The sequence below is a fragment of the Rhagoletis pomonella genome, unplaced genomic scaffold (genome assembly GCF_013731165.1).
Source record: "Rhagoletis pomonella isolate Grant_MI unplaced genomic scaffold, Rhpom_1.0 Rhpom_scaffold_00006, whole genome shotgun sequence".
Classification (NCBI taxonomy): domain Eukaryota; kingdom Metazoa; phylum Arthropoda; class Insecta; order Diptera; family Tephritidae; genus Rhagoletis; species Rhagoletis pomonella.
Genome location: NW_023458560.1, coordinates 25,249,313 through 25,271,625, shown reverse-complemented (window position 1 = coordinate 25,271,625; position 22,313 = coordinate 25,249,313). Strand labels below are relative to the sequence as shown.

The following is a 22,313-nucleotide window of genomic DNA, read 5'->3' as shown; positions in this document are numbered from 1 at the left end:
AAAAAAAATATGTTTATTTTAAATATGTAAAACAAGATTTGAGAAATATGTTATTTTACTGTATGAATAATGAGTTTCTCACACCACATTTTATGATCGTGGGTTTTGAATCTATACAAAAAGGATTGTTTAGGCACAAAACTTGTAGAATTATGTGAGAAAGGGGTTTTTCAACTATACGTAAATAGTTTTTGCGATATTTCTTGTTACATCATTTAGGCAAAAGAGTACTTATACTCTGATATTTACTTAAATTTATGTTGTGCGAACTTAGAGACTGAAGAGATATGGGTTTCTATTGCCAAGTGTTTCTCAACGAAATAAAATTTACAAAAGTAAAAATGGAAGATGGTGAATGACTCACCACCATTTTTGTCACCGATACAGGATTGGGCTGTCTGGTGACTGCATCCTGAGGAACAGCAATATTACATTCGCTAGATGTTAGAAGAATTAGGACAGGAAAATAGTGACGGCGGGCCTTTGGTATTACAGAAGAGATCCAGTCACCAGAATACGACCCGGAAGACGAAAATGAAGATGAGAAAAGGACGGCAGATCAAGTGAAACCGGGGAAACTATTCTGACAAAGATGGCACAACTTGGTCTACTGTACCACCACAAACTGCCAGCTTTGAACCCACAACATACTCAGGTCTGCACACAATGGACGAGCTCGTGCCGAAGTAAAATAAATCAGTTGTGATCCTTTCAGAAATGCATTACCGAAGTAAGAGGTCTGAAGAAAAAGTCACTTTTGATATTAAATCACAAAAAACCCAAGGTGGACGTTAATAACATGGTTAAATGCTTAGCAGAATATTCACTCAAGCGGCGAACGAATAGATGTCCTTTACCATTATTTTATAAAATCCTGGATTTGGCTGCGTTAGAGCGTTCTTCAACCAAAATCTGAGATAGGGTGTTTTTCAATAAAATTCTGAAATAGGGCGTTGTTGAACAATTTTCTGAGAAATGGCGTTTTCGAACTGACTACCGAGATAGGTCGATCTTCCACTCAGCCATCGTAATAGTCGAATAAGCAGAATATTCTCTACGCGCAACGTCATTGAAGCAATAAACGGCGGTCGTTTGAGGATAATGGGTGTTGCACTAGGAGGCGATGTAGAACGTGAGAGTACGGGCAGAATAAAACCAATGGTTAATTGTTATACATATCGCACACCAACTTCAAAAGAGTCACAACTCAAAATTTGGCATATTTGCAATTATGCGCAAAAATGTACACAGAGCTTTTAATTACCTTTCAGCAAAAGCTGCGTTCGACTGGCCATATTCCGCATAAAAGTTGATGCATGCAACTTATTAACTCCTTGCCGCCGGACTTGAGTAGCTCAGTTGGTAGGCCCACAGCTTCAGCAGCTTTAGTGTATTTCAACCGCAAAATTGCTATTCGTACCTCGTCATAGTCAGGCGGCGGGGCACCGCTTCCGTCGTCATCGACTTGGTATCGGGTTCATCTTGTCCCATAGCTCATGTTGAACCCGATCGCAGTGTGGCACTGATGGCGGGGGACATCTTTTTCTCTACAGCTTCGTGATATTCCCTGTCGTACGAGTTGTTCCTTCGGGCTCGCTGCAGTCCGACTACGTCTGCCGCAGAGGTGGGCGGGAAATGTGGTTCCACTGCTCGTATGTATCGATTTGTTGAAGAGTGCTCTCTGAGAGGAGGTGTGAGACTCGAGTGGCGAATGATTTGGCCGTCTGTCGTGATTTCAGCTTTTCAACGTGGAGCATTACTTGCTTTTTGCACACATTTCTTTCTGCACAAAGGTGGAGTGTACGTGCGCCTAAACCGGGTTTCAGATTTTTCGATCTGGAGTCAGCCATGGATCTTTTAATGGTGGAACCTAGTACTGTATACTTCACCATGCTTCGGGCAACGGGGAAGTCGATCAGCATCAGTCCGGTATCGGAAAATTCGTCGTGGAGGCTGACGTTCCCGACAGTGGCGCCAAGTCCACCTAGTCCACTGCGACATTGAAATCGCCAATCACGATTTTGATATCGTGACGGGGGCTGCGCTTGTTTGTGCGCTCCAAGTGGTCATAGAAGAGAACCTTTAGTGCCTCGTCCTTCTCAAGATATTGAAGAATCAGCTTTGATGCGGATTGTGGGTAGACGCTGTCCACCGGGGTGAACGATAGTACTCGGCGACGGAGTCTCTCTCCGACCACAAATTGGACATCGAATTTGGGCTCCTTTATATGGCTGCTGTAGTAGACGTAGCAAGTCCCTACACTTTTCTTGCCTTGACCCGTCCATCGCATTTCTTAGACGGTAGAGCTCTTAGCGAAGGCATCAACCAGCCAGGCAGGGGTACCATCCCCCATTAAGGGTCCAGACTTTCCAGATGCTTGCCATCAAATCGTGGTCTTTGTACGTTTGCCATGGCGTTCATCAAAAGAAAGGGCTCTCATCCGAGGCTTCATATTAACTATCATTGCATAAACTTATAAATACCCGTCAAAATATATATTAAAAATAACTACTAAAAATTAAGCAAGAACAAAAGCAGATATTACCCGCTGCGTGATACACTGTACTTCAATATTCACGCATATATTTTTATTTATTTTACGAATAAATCAATTCAATATTTAATCAACCGCCCAATCAATGTATAGTTGCTTAAATTTTTGATTTATAAACTAAAGAATTCCCTCCAAATCTGAGCAGAATCACGACAATACCAACAACAACAACAAGATTGGCTCTTGTGTTACTGTCTTGTCCATTCACTTGACCTCACGCCAACCATAAATCTTTGATTCCCGCGTTGTTTTCGCGAATGCAAAGAAGTCTAACAGACTTGTTAAGCGCGTGTGTGTGTGTGTGTGTATGTGCGTTGCATTGCATTGGCGCAGGCGTCCTTCAACTACCGCAATGAACTTTTTACAACTGTAGTCGGGCGTTCCAATGGCATCGGCCACAGGCCGCACTCAATTCAGACGGCTTGCTTTTGCAATGTATGTACCAACGGTAAACTCGACTCTTTCCGGCCAATCCTTTCTGACGTAGTGGTCCTTACGAGCTCGGCTATCCCACTTGCAGAGGAAGCAGCAGTGCTTGGTGTAGCCACTTTGTAGACCGCATATCATTGCAACGACTTTGAGATCAGAACATATTTTCCAATCATGCTCTTCATATTTGATAAATTTGAGTATTTTTTGCATTTCCTCGTAGGTTTCCTTTGTATTTACTGCATGTGCAATCGGGATAGAAGGCTTTTTGTTACCAATATGCAATAATACAGCCTTCAAACTCAGTTTATTGCCGTCTATGAACAATCGCCACTCTTTTGAATCATATGTTTGACCAAACTCTTTGAATAAACCAGGGATGTCGTTGCAGTAGCATATACTGTCTTTCTTGGTATAGTGTTTGGAAAATGGTTCGTGACGAGTTCTACTATATGTCACCTTAACATCGGATGACACAAATTTAAATTGTTGCATACGAGAAGTGTGGATCTCGGCCTTTTCCTTGGATAGTTCCAAATCTCTTATCCAATCATTAAGTTGTGCTTGTGACAGAACGTTTCTTTCGTTTTCCATGCGAAATTCAGTACAACTTGATCCCCCGCACTCAGATGTTACTGTTGACAATGGAACTGGATCCGCAACTGCCGTTGAATGTAGTACTGGTAATGTCACTGTAGGTACGCTAGCATAGGTTACTCCTCTTGATCTTCCAACGCCAAGTACTTTTGTTTGACAAATATAACACTCTATTGAATGGCAAGTAGGTTCTCTCCATATCATTGGTGTATCAAATTTTGTTTGTTGTCGTGATTCCCACTGAATCCATTCTACTCGACACGATGTACACAAAGTGTTCGGTGTCCATGGTTTTTCAGCATTTTTAGGCTCAATTCCAAAATACTTGGAGTATAAAGTTTTGATATGATCTAAGAACACTCGTCGTCGCCTTATGATAGTATATTGGCCACACATGAAACAGAACATATCTGGATCCTTATTACACTCAAATCCTCGTGTCCTTTTACTCATTTTATTTTTTTTAATAAATCACGGTTTTGAAATTAGACTTATGAACTGAACTATCTCCGGCGAGCCTTGAAGATGTTATGAAGTTTCAAAGCGCATTAACTCATATTTATACTCGAAACAAGAATAAAATTGAAAAAATTAAATCTTACCTAGACAGAAAGGTTCCTTTTTATAACAAGCCGGGAAAAGAAAATACTACCTGTTTTAGATGTAGGCTTTAGAAATTTTCTGTGTCTTATAATTTTGAAAATCTACCTGCATACTTACCCATAACTGACGGAAATACATGTTTATAACTACATGCCTACAGCAGGTTTCGAACCCAACCACTTTTCCTTTCGATGCAACCACTCTACCTACTATAATACAATTCGAGTATTAAAAGTACTATTTGATTTATTTAAAGAAAAAGTGTTATCATTGTTATGGTGTTATTCGTTTATCCGGATAATATCTCACTTGCACTTTATACCTTTAATATATGTATGTATGTATAGGTACATACATTGAAGTTGCGCAACCTGGGTATTTTTATTTGATCGCTTATAACTTACGTAGTTTTGCATCGATTTTCTTCGATGATAGCTTATTTTTTTTGTAATACAACAGAGCTTAGGGAGAAAAAAAAATCTGCAAAAAAATAAAAGGTTTTCGAGATCCTTCCCCGCAAAGTACAATTTTTTTTATATTTTTACAAAAAAAATTGAAAAAATCGGTAATGATTGTTCGTTATCTTTGAATCTACAGGGCCTAGTGTTGTATGCACAGTTTATAGAAAATTTTATTACCTTTTAAAAGCTTCAAACCGTTTTGGAATTGCTTAATTCGTTCTTGAGATATATATGATAAAGTGGACCCAATTTTTTTTTTTTTGCAAAAACGGTAAATTGCAAATATTTCAAAAACGGTACCATAGAATTAAAAATAACCTTGATTTTCGGAATCAGGGGGTGATTTTACATAAGAATTTCATAACGGCGTTTCTGGTAAAGAGAAAAAGTTGAAATTTGTGGTCCAGTGTAATTATTCAAAATAATAAATCGAATGGAAAAAATCATAGCGATCAATCCATGTATAATCGTCTAATGATTTGAATCGAGCATTTTTGATTTGAAAGTTTTCGAAAGTTCAAAATAGCAGAATTTTTTGGATTTTCAAGTTTATTTTAGAATATCTCAAAAACTGGTACAGCTTCGAAAATAGTACTGGACTCGTTTTGAAGGTGATAAGTGGTATTATATAAAAAAAAAAAACAATATTTAAAAAAGCGACAAATTAAAAAAATTACGGAATTTTGACATTTAAAAAAAAAAAAACGTTGAAGCGAAAACGGTGGTACATTGAAATTGAATTGAATTGAATTATACAGATTGATTTTAAAAGATCCTGAAATTTTGATTAAAGTGTTTTTTAGGACATGAATTTTTGAACTTTGAGAGAAAACTTTTTTGCAAACTATATTTAAAAAAAAAATTTAAATTAAATAATAATTTTCTAACATAACTTTGTTTAGAGTTTGGAAAAACAATTATTTCAGAGTTGAAAAATTCAGGAGGTAAAAAAAAATCTTCTTGAAAATTTCGCTATCTTTTAAGATAACTTGGAGGTATTTTATAAAAATATTTGGCACTCATTTTTTATAAGTTTTTGCTTTTACGTCTTTTTTTCTTTTAAAATTTCTGGAACTTGCCTGGTTTTTCCAATTTTTATTGTACATATTATTTCTGTATAGCCCTAAACATCACCTTTAAAACAAGACCAAGGCCATTTCGGTAACCATACTAGGATTTGAGATATACAAAAAATAAACTTTCAAAATTCCGCAAATAGTAAAATTTAGAATTTTGGCTAATTTTCAATAGATATTAGATAGTAGATATTCAAATAAAAACTGCTTAATTCCAGCCGTTAGTCGATTTGTCAAGAATTGGCCCACTTAGTTTTTGGTGTCACTTGCATTGTGTTCTAATACTTCATTCGAGGATTTATTGCAAAAACCAATAAATTTTCTAAAAGTCTACATAATAGGGCGCAAATGTCAGTAAGCTTACAGCACCCACACTTTCATTAATTATCCTTTTAAATACACAGCAAAAGCCAATGAGTCAATGCATTTGAACCACTTTGTCCATCTTCATTCATTCGTGAAGGCAAAAGTGCATTTTGTTGTTCCTGTTTTTTTTTTTGCGCGCACCAAGCACAGCATCATGTTAATTGAATTAATATTCGTTTCCAAGCGCCGACAAAATGTGCAAAATACACTCAAATACATACTGATAAACATTCAAATGTATGTAGTATGGTGTGTATTTACATATATATCTGTGAATGACAGACAAAGCGATTCCATGTTATCGCCTTAATTACAGTCTATGCTAGCACGAGGTATGCCCGAACTTACCGTTTGGAAAAACTTGCAATTCTAAATGCAATTTCCTAGTTGTAGCTAGATTATAACTAGTGTATAAATGCCTTATCTGATAATACCTACTTTGTTAAATAAAATACATAATATATAGCTATATTTGTTTGTTTTCTTCCCAGCCAGCAAAACGAGCTCGTAACTGGATATTTTTTCGAAAAAAACCGGCTGAAAAGTCGTTTATGATAGCCGTTTACGATTCGTTTTCGAGTACTCTTTCGCTTGAAATTGTCGAGCGCCTACGAACAGTCGTAAACGGATCGAAAAAGCATTCGTATGCGAATATTATATATTATAAAATATTGTGGTTCAAGAAAAATTTCCAACAGAATGAAAATTTTTTCTGTTGCTGACAAATTACTACAAGCCTCTTTCTTTTAATTTTTTTTTGTTTTATCGTTTACGAGCCTTTCTCTAACTTTTCGACGCTCGAGAATCCCTCGTAAAACATAATGTTCGTAAAATGTACGTTTCCTTGCTGACTGGGTTGATACTTTTACAGCCAATTTCACGAAAGCTATTTAAATGAAAAATGACTCGAATTTTTTGAATTTTAAATATAGATATGTAAATTGACAGAAAATAAAAAATAATTTTTCATTGAAGTTGCTGGTGAAACCGGCTGTTAGTGTTTTAAATTTTTATACAAATTTCTTTCACACAAAATAATAATATTTTTATAATGAGACTAGCAAACACCCGGCGGGCTTCATAGCGCCTTAAAAGTACGTTTGTGTTGTTACTCCCTCCCAAAACTCCTATGGCTTCATTCATAAAAAGTTAAATAGATTTGAAGAGCTTTCTCAAGTAAGATATTTAAAAAAAAAAAAATTCGACTTATGAAACATATATTATTTTTTATGAATAAGGGTGTTAGTTTCTTGAAACGTGTATTAATTCAGGATTTACCTTATCTTTTCACTTTGACTGAATAAAAATTTTCAAATATTTTCAGCAGTTAACTTTCTTAAACTTATTTAGTTTGATACCAGTATTGTAATATCTAATTTTTTTTATAAATGTAATAATTGAATACAATTTTTTAAACAGGTGGCCACCCTCCATAGTTATATTTTTGGCAGTAAACTTTCCTAAACCTCTTTAGTGTTTAGTGGGAACCCATGCTGCAATATTTAATTTATCTTATTAATTTAATCAAATTAAAATTTTCAAACAGGTGTCAACCTTTCACAAAAATATTTTCGACTGTAAGACTTCTTAAACCTCTGCCCTATTGCAATATTTACTTTATTTTATCAATTTATTTAAACTGCAGTTTTCAAAGACGTGGCAACTCTCTAATTATTTTTCGCTCATGTTTTAAGTTGGACCCTTAGCAATGCACCGGTGAAAACTGTATTCGACTCCATGCATTAGGTTTCGAGTGATGCGCATAAAAACATACAGACAGACAAAAATTTTAAAAATTGTTTATTTGGCTTCTGTTGCTGTAATAAAGACCCCCCATAATCGGCCTGTTACAATTTTATTATATTTATTTTGAACTAACTCATACATAACGTAAATATATTTTGTGCTATTAGGATTCAAGATTTCTCTATTTTAGAAATTAGCAGAAGAATGATAATATCGCTAGCCCATAAATACATTTTACCGTGAACTCCTTAAGTAGAGTAAGATTCGCATCATTGCTAACAGCGAAATCATTCATTTGCCGTATTTTTTTGTAAGCGAGCGACAAAAGAACGCTCAACTCGGGTAAAATTTCCTTTTAGCTACTTAAGCAACCCTGCTGGTAGCTGGCAAGAAACATGTGATTAGTTTAACGGGATTTAGACACAAAAAACAATAGAAATTAGTTATTATGCGAGGTATTTGCGTAATATATATACTTATTTAAAATATAAATAATGTATATACGAAAACAAAAATTGCCCTCTCCAATTTCCCTGTAACAATTCACAATAGAGCAGTTTTTTCACTTAACAACACTACTCCTCAGGTCGCGTATTTTTTAACCGACCTGGCTGAACTCGGATAAGTAGCCGAGTTTGTGTTGTTGCTTTGCGTGTATTTCGTCATTTAAGCGAGTGTTCTTTTGTAGCTCGATTGCAAAAGAATGGACCTATTATAGTCAACTACATCATAAAACGATTTCCTACAGGTATTGCCTGCAATCATACATACATACGAATTTGCACTCAAGCAAACAAGAAAGTGAGCAGGTTAAACGGTGGGGCGGCAATGAAAGGTTGAGCATTTATCGCTTGTTCGCATATTTTTATCGGCAATAAAAATGTGTGTTATTTGTAATCGACTACGTCACTACTTTGCACTTAAATTCCAGGGGTGGCGTTAACCATTCCGTAATAGATATGTGTGGGGTAAATTAGAGAGTGGTCGATTTAAATTTTTCTTTTCGGTTCCTCAGTTACTGGCCAGCAGACCGAAATAAAATCCCTGATTTGATAGATTTTTGCATGGCCAAAGGTATCAGCTTCTTCTGACTACTCTCCTGTTCTGATTGTGCTTAATAAAAATATTGTTATATCAGACCATAGCTACACCCTCTCTAATCAGAAAACGGACTAGATCTCTTCCAGAAAAATTGTGTTTTCTAATCTTACATTAAAACTAGCTGTAAAACCCGAAGAAGATAGGACTATGGGTGTTGAGTACTTTAACACCTACCAGAATAAAGCTGCCTAGAACTCAACTCCACCAATCGAGAACAAAAAAGTAAGCAAATCTCTTCCCATGTCAAAGAAAAATGTAATAAAATCGGATGAGGTGGCAACAATCTATATAAGAAAAAATTCAATGCACTTACGAAGAAACTTCAAAATAATTTGTACCTCTGGAAGGCAGCAAGTAAGTTAAAGAGGTCAATCCAATCACAACCCACCTTAAGAATGGAAAATAATGAATAGGATAAAAGTGACTTAGAAAAAGCAAACACTTTTGCCCGCTATTCAAAATCTGTTTTCACCTCATAGAATATAGAACCCACTATCAGTACAACAGATAAGGTCAGTGCTACTCTAGGCTATCCTTATTAAATGGACCTGCCCATAAAATAGTTCTCTAAGGCTGAAGTAAAAACAAAACAAGCACCTGGCTATTTCCTAATTACTGGCAATATTTATGTTAAAACAAACCCGTTCCCGTCCCAGCTGTTTAATGCAGGTCGGACTTTCTGCCTGCCCAGTGCAAAGTATCACAGTAAAAATGATTCTAAGGGAAAGAATTATGAGAAAATTGACCCATTAGCCTTTACCCACTATGTGTATACAAAGTTAGGGAAGTCTATAATAAAAATCACTCTTTGGCTAAAATGTGGCGAATCAATTCCATTTAAACGGAATGCCTCAAGCGAGTCACTTGTTCAACCGTCAGATTCAATACCCCAAAGCAACGAACTAAAAATCGACACTCTCAATAATCAACAGAAATTAAACTTTTACTATGCTCAGCAATCATGAATCCAATTTGTACTTACGGTATACAGCTGTGGGGCACAGCCTCAAACTCAAACATTGAGTTAGTTCAAAGATTCTAATCAAAAACTCTGAGCATAATTGTGAACACCCCGTAATATGTCACAAACGCCAAACTCCACTGTAATCTAAAGATTCTCAAAGGTTCGTTAATAAGCTGATTACAAAATTGAAATCAGTTCTCAAAAACTCAAAATGGCGGATACAATATGGCATATGGATTTTTAAAACAACTGTTAGAATTTTTTAAATTTGAAATCCAAAGTCCTTTGAGTCGCTGATTGCAAAACTGGAAATAGTTTTCACAAGTCCAAAATCGTTATTGGATCCTCAATTTTGAATTTCTCATGATGAGTGACTTAAAGAGTGTGGTTTTTTGTACGACGAGAAAGGACACTTGCCTACTCAGTCCAAAGTAGCACTTGTTGGCCAAAAGTGATTCTGCGTTGGATTCAAATGCAGACACTTTTATCGGTGTTACTGCTATTCCCATGTAAACGACATGCTCTGCTTTCTCGAAATTAAACCTGTCCACAGTGACGTGGACGCCAAGGCGCGAATGCGCTGACTGCTTGCTTGATGACTTGTCCTCGTTGGGCCCCAGACCCAATCGCTTTGCTTCTCCTTCTAATCCCGATAATATCGATGTCATCGGCATACGCCAACAATAGCATGCTCTTGTAGAAATTGTTGCGAAGCGGTGCAGGTTTGCGATTCTTAATATCTTGCCCAACATCAGATTAAAGAAATCACATGAAAGGGAGTCGCCCTGTCTGAAACCCGTGTGGTAGCGAACGGTTCTGAGAGGACAGTTTTGCTGGGATGCCAAATTCAGGCATCGCGGAGTATAGGCAACTCATTTTAGTGCTATCGAAAGCGGCATACAAGTCAACAAAGATGTGGTGAGTGCCCATATTTTTCTTGCGAGTCTTTTCCATTTTTTGTCGTATTGGGAATACCTGTAGCTCGTTTCTGTAACAATTCTCTACCAAGGCGAATTGAGATATGAATTCGCCGTCCTGTTCTCTACTGCTAATGAGTAGTAGAGAATGACGTATATTCTCTACCAGTAGAGAAATAATCGATAGAGAAGAGTTACAGAAACGAGCTACTGGTCTATGATAAATTTGCCAGGACTAAAACCACATTGAGAAGGCCCAATCAGTTCGCTGACGGTGGGCTTCAGTTTTTCACACAATACGCTCGATTAGACCTTGTATCCTATGCTTAGAAGGCTAATCCCGCAGTACGTACACATCATTGGGCACATCACACTTCAATTCCAGTCGTCGAGCATGCGTTGATCTGACCATTTTCTGCATAAAAGCTGGTGCTTGAACCTTATCAACTCCTTAGCGCCGTACTTGAATACATCAGCTAACAAACCGTCAACTCCAGCCATATACATATATCCATACGTATATATTCATGCCCTGGTTTTAACTAGGCCATAGAGGAAGCAAGGTTAAAGTGGTTGCCCCAAACAAGAACACACTTAAACCACTAGAACCGGTAACTGCAAAACCGTAGTAAAAGCGAACCATGAACAACGTTTCGTTTCCAGAGATCTCGTTTGGGCATGCTAATCCCAGATATTTTGGTCACAGTCTTGCAATAGCTTGACAGTTCAGGCGGATGATTCCACCTTGTCCAAAAGTACTCCCACTCTTTCTTTTCTCGGTGAGGCCGAATGAAAGTTTTACGAGAAAGTTTATTGTACAAAAAAAACTAAAATTTATCTCTGCAAATACATATATGACTGAGTAAATAAATACAAAGCGAAGGACTTCTAAAAGCCTTCTTCTGATATGGCTATACCAAATTAGTCTATTTCTCTTTACAAAAACCGAAAAACAGCCGCATTTAAATCCCTACATACGAAAAAAATACCAATAAAACTTTAAAACAAACTGCGGTAAAGCAATAAGTGCATTCCTTTCAAACATAACTCGCTTACACTACGAACATGCGCAGAAAAGCGCATTCAGTTAGGCGTTGATTGCTGGCCATTCACTCGCGCACTGAACCCATTAAACGATGTAAAATGAGTAGTGAAATAAAAGTACATAGCAAGGCACATTAAACAGGTAGTATCAGTAGAGCAAAAACAACATTTGCGTGTATTTTGTTGTTGCTTCTGGTATCGAAAGTGTCAAAAACTGTTCTGAATTTTTTCTTCTAAATCAAAGCGTGCCGTGTGAAATACAAAAAATTATAAAAAATAAAAAATTGAAATTGGAAAAAATAAAAATTGATGCAACTTTCTTTCCTAGTAAATTTGTTTGCTTCTCGAAGCATTGATCCATCCTTTGCAAGGCCCAGTAATCAGCGGTCGTGCTGCCGAGTTGGGCGAACGTTCCAAAAGCTGCTATTCAATTGCTTGTTTTGTATGGAAAAAGGTTTCACATGCAAATGGATTTTAACAATTCAGAATTTTTGTGAGAAAAAATTAAAAATATTTGACATTTTCGAGACCAACTAATTTGAAAATAAATCAAATCAGCTGCTCTACTGATACCACCTGTTCAATGTACCTTGGTACATAGCAACTAGAAGCAAATACGCAAGAAAACTATCAAAAGAAATCCTCGCAAATCCTGGATAGTCAGTTGATTAGCCGGCGCTTTTGTCGGCCCTATGTCAACAGCATCATTATCAACCACGCCGAGTTCATCATCTCCACATTTTTTTTTTTACTTAATATCAGCAGTGCCTTCATCGATAAAACGCCAACACTGTCATCAGCACGAACAACATCATGAACATCAAAAACATTTCATTATATGTACGTACTTAACTGGGCCTGGGCAGCGTTGCTACTGTCATCAAGACATACATATGCACCTAAAGTACTATTCGAGAGATTCGCCGGCGCACAGTGGGAGATCGTGGACGAAAATGCAATATAAATTTAAGTGTTAGTAAATTCGTTGTTGTCATGCTCATAAACTATACCTGCGAAAAAAATTTTTGTTATTAAATTTTTTTTTTTTGTAATTGTTTTGTCTGTTTTTAAGCGACTTCCAAAAGGGATGAGGTTTTCAATTCGTCGTAATATTTGTATTATTTTTTCTTGTTTGTTACCACATAACTTTGTCTTTGTATTTTGGTTTATATTGGATCATTGGATCATAAAGAAATTATCGGTACTCTTAAATTTTTATAAGAGAATTGAAGTTGTCTTGGTTTTTTGCTTCAAAATTATTTGTTTTATTTTTTTTTTATTTTTACAACATGTTTAATACAGCTATATATACATTATTTGAAAAATTCATTTAATACTACTTTACCCCACGTCTCTACCTTCTACAGATTCTGTTAAAAAAGCTGTGGTAAGACAGAAATGTCAGGTGAAGACCGCAAATTTCTACTGTTAAACCATATCTGTCTTGCCGAATTTCTTACCATCGCTGTCTTAACATCACCTGTTGTTTTGTAGTTCGACAACTCAGTTTTCATTTTACCGCGCCATCTACTTTGGGTACAGATCGATCGGATTGGCTTGATGCCATTTAGAAAGTGATATGTTAAGACAGCAAGTTGCCTACATGAGAAAACGGGACAAAGTTAAAATAGAAATTTGACAGATGTTAAGACACATTTAGTAGAAAATGAAGACGTGGGGTTAAAATTATACTTAGAAGGAGCGACATCAATGGCTAGAGAGTTTGAGAGCAAATATAATTCTTTCAAAGCGCGAGGTATTGTAGCATTAGAAGCATAAACAGTCCTGACTCGTTCTAAAAAAGTGTAATGATTTCGAATATGTAAATTATTACGCTCAAGAAGGAATGTAGAGTCATTCACACAACTTATGATGTCGAATATGGGGAAGAGAGAGAGAGTACAATCGTTCTATTATGTAAAAATTTCAGGTTAATTGTACGAAAGAATTTTTATACAAGAGAAGTATATAATAATTTTAGTGTGCATGCATCAGTGAAATCTGAACTAAACCGAGAGATAATTTTACGATGGTCCAATTAATGTGACCATGAAACAGAAATTTAGAGTCGAAAACCACACTGAGATCGAAAATTTCGTTGAAACTGGTTAACCAAGAGCCACCAATGACGCAGAAGTAGGGATTAGGGAACGAGACTTAAAGAAGGATAGATAAGCAAATTTGCTTATATTCAGTCGCAATTGATTTTTTCCGCCACCATGCTATAACATTATTGAAATCTGACTAACATGATGTGGTCTGAAGGTCTGAAAATAGTGGTGTAGACTTTCAAGTCATTCGCACATAGAAGAAATTTGCATTTAATGAAGCAGTCAGATGTATTATTTACAAAAATATCAAAGAACAGGGGACCCAAAGTGCTAACTTGGGAACCCCCGATGAGGCAAAAAAAAGAATGGGAAAGAACATTATTAACAATCACTATGCAAATACGATTTTACCCAGGACAAAAATCCGGAATGAAAACCCAGACTAGCTAATTTGGAAATTAAAATTGAGTGCCTGACTTTGTCAAATACTTTGAAAAAATCAGTATATATGTACAGTATCGCTTGAAGACTATCATTAAAGGCAGATATAGATATAATATTTAGAAAAATCTCCTAGATTTGTGATTGCCGATCTGCTGGCCATAAGGCCATGCTGGTTGATAGTACATAAGTAATTAAACGCTTAACCGAAAAATACATTTTTTGTTTAACTTAGTATTCCAACACTAACGTTAGTTAGTAACGTTATTCGTATTAGCGTTTTTAATAGGTGGGATGAAGGCGACCTTCGATGCATCTATAAATTCGTCACATTCCAGAGATTTATTAAACTTAAACAAAAGGGGATAATTATGTGTCGCCTGATTCTTAAAAAGAATAGAGTATGAAGCGTCTACATCAGTTTGCGAAGTCAAATTTATCTACAAATGTCATTCTCTACGTCATTAAGGGATAGATAGAGTGAACCACCCACAAATTTAAGTGGGGAACTATCAATTGTGATAATTTTACTAATGGATTCTGATGCTGGCACTGGAAAATTGCATGTTTCATCAGATCCTGAAAACAGTTTGCGACTTTGTTGACAATTTTTTTTGATAAATATTTTTATGTTGAAGTGCAGGTGTAAAAGAAAAAAAATGATAACTTCAGCGTTTAATTACAAAACAAAAGAATAAAATGTACCCCGTGAGTTTTTGGTATTTCGTGTTCCCAAGTTTGCTTAATCAAAACCTTAAGTCAATTTCAATATACGCCTGCCGGTTGCTTTTTAAATTATTATTTTTTTTTTTTTACGAGAGCACAAGGAATTAAAGAAACTATTTCATTCGTATTGCAAACAAAGGGAAATATATCAATTTTGTTTACCTCTGGTGAAGCTTCTTTTAAAAAGTGTTTTAGATTTAGTAAAGCTCGTCTGGTGGAATGCACTTGACAAGGCCTCCATCGTCAAGCAGCTGGAGAGGGTGCAAAAAGCTGCCTTAATTGGGTTCAGTGGGGCAATTCGAACCACACCTACTCTTGTTCTTAATGCCAGGTTAAATGTTGTGCCTATAGTTGGCAGGGCTGCCGCTGCGCGCGCCGCAGTAACGCTAAATAGTGTGGGCTTTAAGTTCGCCTCGAGTTATGGGCACTCCAGAATTTTAAACGGCTTCGGGTTCCTACCGACTCGGACAGACGACTACACGGCGGTTCTGATCTTTTACGACCCAGATTCCAGCGAGAGAGGACTGGGAAGGGTGCAGTATCTGGAATAGGCGACCAGCAAATTTTTTTACAGATGGATCGAAGCTGAATAAGAAGGTGGGTGGAGTTGTCTTCTCGAAGATATGGGTTCCAGGTCACAGCGAATTCGCTGGTAACTACCTGGCCGATGAGCTGGCAAAACAGGGAACCCTCGAGGAATTACTTCCGGAGAGGGGAAGGTCTGGGGGCTCCCCTGACCTCGTGTGGTCTACTTCTGGACAGATTGGCGTTTATTCAGCTCAGCGAGCGCTGGGCGAAGACCCTGGAATGTAAGCTGGCAAAATCCTTCTGGCCTCGGGTAGACCGGATGAGGTCTAGGGGCTCTTGAGGCTAAGCAAGCTGCATCTCTCACTATAGGCGGGAGTGCTTACTGGTACTCATTCATTAAACATATTTGAGGAGTACCATAATTACTGCATTAATTCTGGTTTTAATTTTATCCTGTTATCTATATATTAGCGATTAAAAGTTGTGGGAATTTTGTGGCTAACTTATTTACACCAAAAAAATTACATTTTTCGATATTGTCTAAACCACTGTTCAAGTTTCATTACTGCGTCTTGTTATAGGATACCTCATTTGGGAGCGTAGATTAAAGCCGATCTCAACCATTTTCAGCAAATGACGTTTGTTTTTCTAGGTCAATGTCCATGCCGAGTTTGGTTGATTTCATTTATGTGGGTTTTGAGATATAAATACATACTTACAAAACTGTGAGCTCCATTTTTTACTTCAAATATTTTACTTCATATACCTCTTGATATATCGACTTAGAGTATTCTAACTTCATTAGTTTTGCAAATATTGCAATTTGAACGGCTCCGTTTTATAAAGCGTGGGCGTATTTGTATACCGATTAATGATTATTTCAGCAATATTTACTTATATCCATCGAAGAATCTTATATATCTGACATTGTAGGTCCATGTTTACCATTTATGGCCAACTGTTGTATGAAACGCGCCCACTGTGCAGCGTATCATTACGCGGCCCATTCAAAGTCACTAGCACTAGTTATGCACTATGTCGTACAGCCGATACAACGACACACACATATACAGAAGAACATAATCAAGAAACTGCACTTGTTCAAACGGGCTGAGGGGAGAAGACATTCTTTCAGGCGTTCACTCATACATTCCACGCTCGACCAAGCCAGGGCAGTAGGCAAGCTCGAAACGGCAAATGGACTTGGCAGCCAAAGAAGAAAAAGAATAAGGAGAAGAAGAAGAAGAGTATAAGTTTAAGTGTAAACATAGTTGAGATAGCGAACAGAGTTCAGTGTTTGCTGATGGGCGCAAGTTAACGTTCTAAACGAGCGGCGAAACAAATATCATAAAGGCTTAAAAATTTCAATTTCCTTAAAATATAGTGTTAAAAATTATCCTTAAATGAAAAATGTTAAACTGAGAAATAGTGCAAAAAAAAATAAAATTTGTCCTTAAAAGTAAAAAAAAATTAAACTTTTTTCACAACAAAATAAACCAAAAACTACTTAACATAAAGATGAATGTAAAAATATCCTCTTTGCGAATATAATAAAAAAAAATATCCTGCACACCTCCTTGCGTACAATGCAACAGTGCAATTCCTGCAACATCGCGCACAAAATGTGAAAAATTTATCTTATTTCTGTGTACAACGAAATCGAAAACAACAAAAAACAAAATCGAATTTCATACACCATTCAACATGTCGCACACATCCGATTGCAGTATTTTAGATAATTTAACAACCTCCCAACCGCAGCTGCTAACGCGTTGCAGCAGCACCGACAGTGGCAGTCAACTCATCCTAAACTGCCAGAGAAATGCAGACGGTGGCATACGCAACACAGGCTTCGTGGACAATTTTGCGGTACAGCGTCGTCACTCTGAGTATGTGGAAGCCTACGTGGATATGTTGCACGATGGCAGTAGTAATGTGAATGTACGTCGCGCGCGACCAGTATCCTGTTTTGTGCAAACGAAACTCACCAAGAATGGCTGTATCAGTGCTTTACAGCAGCAGCAGCAGCAACGGCAACGGCAACCGCTAAATTGAGGTCAATTGCGGCAGGGATTTGCTGCAACAATGGCGGCCTGGTTGAAACCAATGAAGTAGGCATAAAAAGGGTTTTAAAGTTTGATTTAATATGTATATATACATACATACATAACTAATGTGGTGGGATTTTGAAGTTACTATAAAGTGGTGGACAGAAAATTCCAAAAGAAAAGTATGTTTTAAATTTTTATTGCATTTTATTTTTATAGTCATTTGAGTAAACAGGATTTTTAGGACCTAAAACCTTAATAAACGCAAAAAAAACATATCGAAACAGACAGGAAAAGCCACATTAAATACTAAAAGAGGCAACAAAATTTGAAAAATAGGCAAAAAATACATTTACAGTGCGCGAAACAAGTCTACGTACAGAGGATTTTCCGCAATGAATACAAAGTTGTTTATGCTAATTTTTTTCGCTGATGTTTTATAAAATTATAGTTCATACAACTACAAAAATCATAAAACTAAAACTTCTAAACTTTGTGCATAACTCAGGAAAATTCAATAAATTTCCATAAAGATTTGCAAATTTTTAAATTGGTTTTCTAGAACGATTTTAAATATGCAGTTTGGTAGCCCTAATGGAAACCTAATTAAAAATTAGCATAAAAAAACTTTGCATGAATTGCAAAAAAATCTCTGTACGTAGAATTTTGTCGCCCATTATACATTAATAAGTTCATTTAAAAAGTAAAACCAAAAAATATTAAATACATAGTTCCATCACATAAAAAACTTGTACTTTGACTGACTATTTTAGTGAGAGTTTTTTCAGTTGTTTTCATTCTAGTTTTTAACTCAAAAATAGCGTTGTAGTTACATTAAACCACAATATGCATCTTGAAGTTTTTGACCAACACTTTCGTTCAGGGACCGTAACCGTTAGGATCTTTACAATCAAAATCAAAATTTAACAGTTAAAATATAGTTTCTATAGTAAAACTCCGCTTTAGTTTTTTCTCTCTTTTTAGGACTTTGTGGTTTCAAATATAGGACTAATTCCAAAAATTATTTTAAAAAATTTAGTACAATATAGAATAATAATTTGGATACCAAAGCTTTCAGTTCACAAGGATGAATACATTCTGAAAATGTACTTTTAATTAATCTTATTTTTATAAGTGTATATTAATTCTTAACATATAGATTTTTCAAAAATAAGTATTGCAAAATTTCAAGGATATTCAAGGATAAAATTTCAAAAGAACATTTTCAATACCTACTCGTCCTTACGTACCAAAAAATTTAATCTGCTCTAATTCTTAAGAATTTTATATTTAATTTGGTGCCCATACTGTTTTTCTACGTTGCTATGGCTATTCAAGTGAATCAAAATAATAAGCAGATTTTATAAACAACTTAAAAAAAGGTACTTCGAAATTGATCATTCTTCAAAATAAGATTAAAAGGAAGCTTATATGATGCCTACAAGTTCAGATAGTTATAAGCTCGGATCTTGAGGAAAAAACATATGCTTATCAAAAGTCCCTTGGATGTCGCGAAAGGCACCTACAGTAAATTATTTATGTGCTGCGGCTTTCTGTATCGACTTTACGATGGCATGCAGGCCGACCTCGACGGACTCTGCATTAATGTGTGCATGTTGAACTCCCAACAAGCGGGCATAAGTAATCCTGTTTCTAATAAGTAGATCAATCATCCTCTCCAAAAGCGATGTTGGGAATGGTTTGAAATCACTGGAAAAAATGTAGGAACTTTTCCCAGCATTTAGAATCAATGTTACCCTGACCACTTTCCATGCTCCGGGCCACCGCCAAGGTCTTTTGCAACTGGACGGGTATAATGCCATCAGGTCTTGCTGATTCGCTTGAGGGGCATGAAAGAGTTTATGGTACAGGAAGGAGATGGTTATCCATCAGGTCATATATGGCAGTTTCGAAATCTACTTTCCCCAGATGGTAGGTGCCTCTTGGGACTGGGTCGCTTGGAAAGTGAGCATCGAGGAGTAATTTGAGGGATTCCGCGCAACTCAATGTCCAATTTCCCGCCTCTTTCCTCACATATCCCAAAGGAGCAGTTTCCAATTTATGTTTTTTAAATTTCCCAACTACAGAGTAACGTAGAATCACGTGCTTGACGGCATAATATCAGAGAGCTCGGATGTCCACCAAAGGAGCTTCGCTCTGTCCTGGAATGATCTGACGGAACATGGAGTTTCCAGATCACCTCTGCTAGCAGTAATGAAAGCCTCGACAGGTTCATCTTCCGAGCTTTCGAATAGAGTCGGGTCTTCGTCAGGTGGCAGTGGGAAAACTGTACGCGGATCCCTACAGTTGAGATACCAGTTGTTGGACGATGTGTGTGTGTGTTGAATGTGATCCAAAAACGAGTGATCGTTGAGAACTCTCAAGTCTGGAATGTAAGCAGAACCAGAACCAAGCTCTGATGGAGATATATGTAAGCCCTGCTACAGGTTGCTAAATCTTTGCTTTTAATAAAACCAAGATGTGACTTAACTTTCATAACTAGCACAGAAACTGTGCTGTGAGTTTTAATTTTGTCCAAGCGAAGCTCATATTTCTGAGCCTAGCCTCAGATGAAGCTCTACCTCACCATAATGATCATTGAAGGCGGATATCAGTCATAGTTTTCAGGCCACGCTCTCCACACTGATTGCCTTTATGTCTCCCAGAAAAAATACGCGGCACCATTCTAAAGAATCCTCCCTCTCCGGTTTACCCCATCTGGCACCGTCTTGTTAGACCTTAAGTACTACCTTTTTGAACCCATAATTTATTACCCTCTCAGCGATAGCACCGAGAGACTCTGCATTAAGGATTATCTATGCTAATCTATAGGGTTCATCTTCTCGCGCCCATTAGCCATTCATTCGAACACCGGAAGGTTAGGAATGTAGTTTCTGAGGATTTCCTTAGTTTCGTCTTAGAAAACATCTTCGACAGGAAAGGTACCTCTTCACGACTTCAAGCTTATCTTCCAACCAAATTTCTTTAACCGTCACTGCTTTTGGAAGATGGGGTTTTACCGCGCTCCCTGACACCTAGGACAACGTAGTCGATCTGTCTTGTGACTTCAATGAACAGCTTTGAAGCAACTCCAGCCCGGAACCGTGAGTTCTTCGTCCGACTCTCTCCTATTTTGAGAGGAGAGAAGATTTCGCCACACAACCGAGAGGACTCTTCCCAAGAAGGAACCAGTTTTTGGACTCAGTTTCAACGATCTCTGCCGCTAAAATTACTCTGAGGCCTGCCTGGGTTTCAACGGGACAGAACATAGATGAGAGAATACCGCCACCGCCACCGCCAATTCAGGATTCGATAAATGCCAAACGTGGCATAAAATCTTAGTCCATATAATGAAAACAGGATCGTTGTCACTTCAGTTAATAGAAGGCTGCAAAATTATTATCCAATCAATTTTACTACGAGTCACGGTATATGAAAATCTTCTGCAGATTAAGTGCTTAAGTTTAATACCTTAATTTTTCATAAAAAGTTGAAACTTTAAATTTCTTTAAACAAAAACTTATTGGAGTTTGAGTAGCGCGTTCGAAAACGAACGATGGGTTATAGTTTGCTGAGGCCTTGAAAGAGCGTTTCAACAGACAAATTTTCTTAATTAAAAACATTGCATTTAACACTTTATTATTTTTTTGTGTTATGACATTCTCCCGTGTAACGATCGCCGATTCAATGATTTCAGAATTATTAAAACGTTAAAAATAGGGGCTGGAATTTTTTCTCAATATTTTCTTCATTCAACAATTATTTTATACACATAAAATTATATCACTAATCCTATAATTTCTGTTTTACTTTTCTATTTTCCAGCTCACAAAGCAATCTTTGCAATGGTGGCATTCCCAGTCAGAATCATATACTCGCATCGAAAATAAAAAATAATTGCAGTCCAAATGGCCAGAAGAAGGGCACCGTTACGCTGTCACATCTGCCACAGCGACCACCTGTCGATATTGAATTCACTGAAATATCCTATTCAGTGTCAGAAGGACGAAGGCGTGGCTTAAAGACTATACTCAAAAGTGTTTCGGGCAAGTTTCGCAATGGCGAACTTACTGCCATTATGGGACCGTCCGGAGCGGGGAAGAGTACACTTATGAACATTTTAGCTGGCTACAAGTAAGTATGATTAGTAGATAGTTATGTATAGTCTTTTTAAAGGTATGTATGTAACTACAGTAAAACAAGGCGCAGGAATGCTAAACAAGTTTTAAGAACTTTCAGAGGAGAATTTTGAGAAAGAGAATGTCCCAATGTCCAAGTCAGCAGCTTTAAGAATACTTGCGTTAAAGTTTACCAAATCCAATAAGCCGCAAGTAATTATGAAGACTTAAGCCACCAGCCGCAAATATGCGTGAATCCTGCATTCACAATACGCCAGGACGATAGGGTGGCCGGCCTGTAGTATTATTAGTTACTTTCTATTTTTATGGCTTCCTCTTCTTCATTCGTCAGCATAAAGCTCAAAATTCGATTATTACTTTCTTTACTTTTTTCTTTTCTTTTATTTTCCTTAGCCCAAATTCAAGTTGCCGCGTGCCTTCGACACTTGTTTAATTCCTTCACACCACAACTCACATTATTATATTGCCGCTATTTATCGCTCATTTAGCTGCTCTATTTCGCATTTGACATTCTTCGAATAT

At 37.0% G+C, this 22,313-nt stretch overlaps 1 protein-coding gene across 2 annotated transcripts in view; it reads left to right on the top strand.

The window, feature by feature from the left end:
• Positions 1–21,807, top strand: part of LOC118740540 (ABC transporter G family member 4-like) — a 157,887-nt gene extending 136,080 nt beyond the window's left edge. For both annotated transcript variants that reach the window (XM_036472115.1, XM_036472116.1), the window contains one exon: positions 21,478–21,807. In XM_036472115.1, coding sequence (XP_036328008.1) covers positions 21,478–21,790 — 313 coding nt within the window. In that variant the 3' untranslated portion in view covers positions 21,791–21,807. The remainder of the gene's footprint in view (positions 1–21,477) is intronic.
• Positions 21,808–22,313: the final 506 nt, after the last annotated feature.